Raw genomic sequence first — 6,895 nt, forward strand, 5'->3', positions numbered from 1 at the left:
CCATCAATGACAAATGTCGTCATTCTTAGGACATACATTAGGCACCATAAAGACATTTTATTTCATCATATGAACTACATTTGTATAAAGTAGATGTTAATCTTCTCACAAAATATGCATTTGTGGGTTCAAGTCCCTGCACAGGCATGTATGTCAGGAGTTTTTTGTCTGGTTTATCTGCCTGTGCATGTTATGTTTCTATTTGTAACTTCATATTTAATTGTGCTAGTGTGCTATGCGTGATACTTCTTTCACCTGTATATTTTTGCTCCATATTTTCCCTGTGTCTCAGTTACACAAGTTTGATCTGGATGGATCAGTTCATGTCACAAATATAAACAAAATACAATCATTAAATGTTTGTTAAAAGAGTACATATATGTGACCCGCTCTGACAAAACCAGGAACAAGTCGCATTTTTGACATTTCATGATTTGAATAAAAATGTAAGCACTACACAATTAGCTTTAAAATGATACCAAATTATATCAATAACATCAATACTTTTCAAGATATGGATAATTTTGTAAATGATACCTTGATATTTTTGCCAAATTGCTATCCTGAGTAATGGGCCAATTAGTTTCCTGCTTTACACAGAATTGAATAAGGTTTATCATAGTTCAACTGTTGATTATTGATTAAAAGGTCATTTTGTGATCCACAGCATCATCCCCCCACTTTTCTCAAAAAAAAGTTGAGATTTTTATATCACTGGAAACCTCTGCTCTGGCAACATAATGTTTATGAACAAAAAATTTCTTGCTGATTAATTCGTTCAGCAAAGATATCGTGAAATTTGAATTTCGTTCTGGTATACCAGAACAAAATTACAACACATTGTCTATGGAGCAGTGTAATACACATAATCATGCATAACTCGCAAACGCAAAATCAGAATCAACTGAAATTTTGGGAATAAGCTTTTATCGTGGATATCTACTGAAAAATGTTATAAATAGAGGATGCTAGGATCACAAAATACTCCTTTAATAAAGCTCGTTTTAATAAGTACTTTAAAGGATTTGAAAGTCCACTTAGTCCAACAGTACCATGAAATTAAGAATTCCAAAATTTGATTTTTTTTATGGGAATGTCATCATTAAAGGCCTTAGGCCTATAACTCAAAAATATGTCTGGCAACTTGTTCTGGGTTTTGTTGGAGCTGGTCACATATAGCTGCATAATGACTCATATTATATTCTGTTTTTTCTTATTCTTCTACAGATCTCAAATCCAGCGCTCTCTCTTCACATCTCTTCTGGCTGTTTGGTTCACTAACGGTTATCATGGTATTTTATCAGTTTACACCTTTTAGTTATGGACATTATTCTCTGAGTGATGAAGGCATTGAATCAAGGAGGTGGATGGACACATGGGGCTTCCTTATACATAGCCAACTTCATGTATGATGTATTTATATGTATTTCTAGTGTTACAACTCTGAACAAGCTTGCCTCATACAGTGTCATTATGCAGTCAGCCTAAAACATTTCTATGGTATCCAGTGAATAATATACTGTATTATATGCTCACTACACTGTTTTATTTGAGTACAGTATTTGTTTGCAATCTTGAAGCAGAAAAGTTCCATAAAATGTTTATTTTCGTGAAAAGGAACAACGTGCGGGACCTGTGACATTTTCTGACCTGTGGCAATGAATATGTTGAAATGAACAGGCCTAGGATGGCATTGTGGTTCAAGTCTTTGCCAAACATTTTTGCCAGTGAAAACTTACAACAAGAGGAAATAACAACAAATCTAAGACTATCCAATTTCTTTTGTGTATAGAAATGATAGTGGATGTAATTTATTAATACAAAATATAACAGACTGCATCCCATTAAGTGGGCAGGTTAAGCAACAAATCAGGCACTTCCGACTAAACCCCCTTCCCTCCACTGGGCGTTAGGGCTAAATTAAGGCACAAATGGTAAAAATGTGACCACCAGAGATTTGACCAAAAACCACCATGAAATGTGTGTACAGTGTTTGTGGGCTAGTATGATGACCCTGGAGGTATTTTCACAGGAAGCTACAGGAGTGGTGATATGGGCCAGTTGGTTGCCCACCCATGCCGGTCTCGGCCTGAATGCCCTCTAATTTTTCCCCCTAGCCACACACATAATTATAACACATTGTTCCCTCCTCTTCAGCATTCTCCTAAGCCTGTATATGACTATACCAAAGTAATACTGCTCATAGTACGTGGGGAGGGGGGCACATTTCAGTGTACAGTACTACAAACATATCTTTTGGAAACAGAAATAAAGTTTACTACTTGCATGGTATTATCTATGGTATTTATTTGTAGTTATTTATGAATCAAATCTTTCAAACCAAAGTTAAGGAGAGTTTTTGAAGGATTAACCCTACATGCAGTATTGTAGGAGCTAAAAGGTTTATATTTGGGAATCCACAGTAAATATGCTCCAATGTCTCCTTAGCTGTACGTACAATACAGCAAAAGATTATTATGGATTTATTGGCCTATTTATGATGACCTATTTTGCTGTGTTACCTTAGTTATAGGTAGTGCAAATATTCCCCGGAATATATTCATTATTAGAATGGCTTTGACATAAACAAGTTTAATCACAAACAGAATTTTTGACCTCTGTTGATCTTCAAATTGAACTTTGACCTTTTTGTTAAGAACTTCTATAATTCCGGAATAATAAGTCACATATAAGTCAAACTATAGGTGTTTTGACCCTATAATGACCAGAGGAGAATTTTGGTTTTTATGAACTCTGTATAAACTTTGGACCTTGGAATCCTTGAATTGTCAGAGTTTTACATATTCTCTTTTAGTACTACTCATATAGCAAAAGCATCTAACCTGAAAAGGCAATTGTGTGCTTTGCAGTTGAACCATCAACTAGAATAGCTTTCATTATTACACACTTTGCATTTTAACAACCAATTTGAATGGAAAAAGGGAGGCAAATGAGTGCAAACATTATTACTTCAACCTTGGGATGGTTAGAAGGGTATCTGATTCTGTATTTGTTTTTTTAATTTTAGAAGAGCAATGCCCGGTGAGAAATTGGTACACTGTACAGGCTTCCATTCAGGACATTTATTAATAGTTTACTGTTAACGTTAATAAAATGCTGACAATTGTCACAATTTCAAGTGGTGTAAAAACCAATTGTAATTAACTTTTGTTATGTAAGCTATTTTATTGTTTTCACTTTGTCTCAGCTTTCCTAATTAATTGATGTTATAAACTTTGGTGAATTACCTGATTTGTAGTATACTTAGCCTAGTACTAGTGGTAGCATATATACCAGGCCACATTTGAGGGCTAAACCCACACCCACACTTTGCACCTACATTTTGGCTGTCCATGTGGTCATTCGTTTTCTCTTCGGAAAGAAGGCGGACCTTAAAATAACTACTAAAAAGTATCTTGCTGAAGCACTTGAGTATGAGCATCATCTTATTTTGTGACAATGTGTAATGTTGTATTTATTATCCTTATAATGGATAAAATCATATTATATTATCCATTAACAAATGAAGAACTTGGTTTCCAAACCCCTTACATCCACTTGAGCAATTTTAAAAACACATTAAAAAATCATCAAAAAAGTCACTGATATAAGAGGGTTTGCAACAAAAGCAGTTTTTGGCAGGATGCTCATCCTACCCAAGCATCCCGGGGAAATTGTAGCAAAACTGAATCTAAAGTTACAAAGACTGCAAGCAAGAGCTACTAGATAAATTTCTAATGTTCCTTGGAATACCCCAGGAGCTGAAGTTCTGGAACAGAAATGGTTATCAGTGGTGTAGCTTGGGTCATCATATTGGGTGGGGGAGGGGGTGCACCAACATGATTGGGGGCACCAGGTCTGATGGGGGGGGCACAAGCCATTTTTTCGACAAATTTCCTATGGGATTTTCTCAATTTTGCAATCAATTGGGTGCCCGTTGACGCTACGCCACCGATGGTTATCTCTTGATAAGATCAGAAATATCCTTCTTGGCGTCTTTATGTTTAAAGTCACAAACAATATACTTCCTGAAAATATATCTAAACTATTTTAAAAGGAAAACCCCAATAAAAACAACCACAGTGCTAGGTACAATCGAAGAAATGTTAATATTCCTGTTCCTTCGAATGACTATAAGAAGCATACTGGGTGTATCAAAATGATTGGTACCCATCAGCTTTGTCATCTAATGAAATGGCGGCATCTTCAACATTAGATCTAGTTTTATAACCTTCAATAAAATAAATCTATAAATAAGGTGGATGTTATCCTGTATTTTGATGTGGCAGATCTTGGCCATGCTCATTGGATATTGATGGGTACCAATCATTTTGATACACCCTGTAGTCTTTCTTACACAGAGGTGCTACTATGTGGAATAATTTGTCATCCCAGCAAAGTCCTCTCTAAGATTCTCTGCTTCATTTTAAATGATTCAGTGATTAAGATCTAAATTTTACCTAACTGTTTTGTATTATTAATCTGTCCCTACTGCTATGTATATACATGTATGTTTTTAATTTGATGTTGTATCTTTAATTTTTGGTTAAGTTATTTGTTGTAAAACATGGCCCCATGGAAGACCAGCTCAAGAGCTGATCTGGACCTTTCAGTGTATAAATACAATTTGAATTGAAAAATTGATCCCTTTCAACAACAAAATCAAGCTAAAGATTATCTAATTCACATGATTATTTCATGAGAAATGTCAGTTTAGTCATTACCAATAAACATTACAAAAAGATTGATGATTTCTCTGTTGATTTACACCAGCAACAAACTGGTTCAAATAGGACTTTTTACTATGATAGAGCATTGTACAACCTTTGTAGAGGATATTTTTACATTGACTCTAATACTGAAAGTAAATTGACTGAAGGTGATAAATATGGTGACAGCTATTATGGGTGACATCCCATATTTCATACACCTCATTTGTTATTATTAGGCTATTAATTTTAATTGTTTGTCTCAAAGCTCCTGTGTGCGTTAGTAAAACTTTGCACATTAGGTTAATATAAAGTCATAATTTTTTTTTATTTCTTTGTTTTTTTTAAATGAGTTGAGTTCTTCAGCATGGAAAACATTAAGAGTCATATCCTGAAAGTGAAGATATTAGGGGTCGAAAAAAAGACCCCAGGAAAAGACCTGTACTGGATGGTTTATTTTACATCAAACCAAAAGCCATTAAAAGACATTGTTGTGGAAATATTTTCTGGTAGTAATCCATGCATCACTAACTCCAAAATTGCAGAATTAGCCGTCTTAGTGCAGAAGGCAGTATCAGGTTCAGAATTCAACAGTTTTGGCTACTTGCTTTGTTAAACACATTTTGACAGAACAACTTGAAAATAAAAGATGAACGCAACTCAAGATATGGGCTGTATATGTGATTTATTTGTTTAAACAGTCATACAGCACATTATATACAGGGTGTCCCAAAAAAAAGAGGCCCCTAATTGCGCCCTCTTTTTCTCCTATTTTTGAATAGTTGATTAAATATATTTTGGTATGTAAAGAAACCTTTAATCGTTAGCTTTAATAAACCAAAACAATTATTTCAGTCGGCTCACAACTTTTGAAGATATGCCCTTTTGAATAAAAGTACCCGTTTTTCACTCTGTCCACGGAATAACAGAGTGGTTGGGATAGCTCATGCTGTGGAGTGGCCTGCACGATCACCAGACCTCACACCACTTGATTTTTTTTCCTTTGTGGCAAAATCCAAGATCTTCGCAAACGTATTACTGAATGCATTCGTAAGTATCCGGCCCACAAGGATGGTACGCATAAAGCAATTGATGCAAGGAGGACCAGGGCTGAAACCTGTATTCGCCAAGGAGGCAACCAGGTAGAGGGCAGAGCAGCACAGTAAACTCACTTCAGAAGAACCAAAGACAACCCAAACAGCCTTTTAGGGCTACCTTGTATCCTAAAAAGAGAATTGACTCATGTTGTAAATAAACAACAAAAAAAGCAAGAAACAACAAAGTAAGAAACATAATAAATCAAAAAGGCATAAATAACCAAGAAAAAATAAGTAATTACAAGTAAAGCAAAAGAAGTCGGCATCCATTTTACCCACAAATTAATGACACTATTAACAAAATCCATTGCCCATATACCCACCGGTAAAGCCCATTCCATAAATAAAGTTATTTTATAAGGTTATCATTGAGGAATGTTTGATATTCATGCATGGTATGTGTACTACTTTTCAATCTTTGAAGTAGCCAAACCTTCTACGTGGACAGAGTGAAAACGGGTAAATTTCTTTAAAAGAGCATATCTTCAAAAGTTGTGAGCCGATTGATATAATTGTTTTGGTTTATTAAAGCTAACGACTCAAGGTTTTTTTACATACCAAAATATATTTGATCAACTTTTCAAAATTGGAGAAAAAGAGGGTGCAATGAGGGGCCTCTTTTTTTTGGGACACCCTGTATATGGATATCACAGTATCAAAATGCATAACGATCACCTTGATAACAATTTCAAATTTCTATATTAAAAAAAAAAGAAAGTTAAAAAGAAATCCGCATTCCGTGTTAGGTTTTCAAAGACTGAAGAGCTTTGAGACAAACAATTAAAATTAATATAGCCTTACTGCATTGGATTACCATGGAGTGGTTTCCACACACACACTGGTGTTCATCAATCTTATAATGAAAGCTAATAAATTACAAACATATATGATATAGCCAATAACACTAAGTGTTTTGATAAATTGAAATATAAAACTCTGTAACATTAACACAGGAACCAATTGGGACAAACTGATCATTTTATGCTATGAATGAGAGCTGAGAGCATCATCATGGATAGATATGCATGCAATCACAGTATGGCTGGTAAAATATGCTATGTTGCAACAGTAGTGATTTTATACATGATT

The 6,895-nt window shown here is 34.8% G+C and overlaps 1 protein-coding gene across 1 annotated transcript in view; it reads left to right on the top strand.

The window, feature by feature from the left end:
- Positions 1-3,165, top strand: part of LOC140136964 (protein O-mannosyl-transferase 1-like) — a 44,281-nt gene extending 41,116 nt beyond the window's left edge. Inside the window, 2 exon segments of the mRNA XM_072158628.1 lie at positions 1,228-1,263; positions 1,265-3,165. Coding sequence (XP_072014729.1) covers positions 1,228-1,263; positions 1,265-1,412 — 184 coding nt within the window. The 3' untranslated portion in view covers positions 1,413-3,165.
- The last annotated feature ends 3,730 nt before the right edge of the window (positions 3,166-6,895 follow it).

Source organism: Amphiura filiformis, chromosome 17 (genome assembly GCF_039555335.1).
Source record: "Amphiura filiformis chromosome 17, Afil_fr2py, whole genome shotgun sequence".
NCBI lineage: Eukaryota > Metazoa > Echinodermata > Ophiuroidea > Amphilepidida > Amphiuridae > Amphiura > Amphiura filiformis.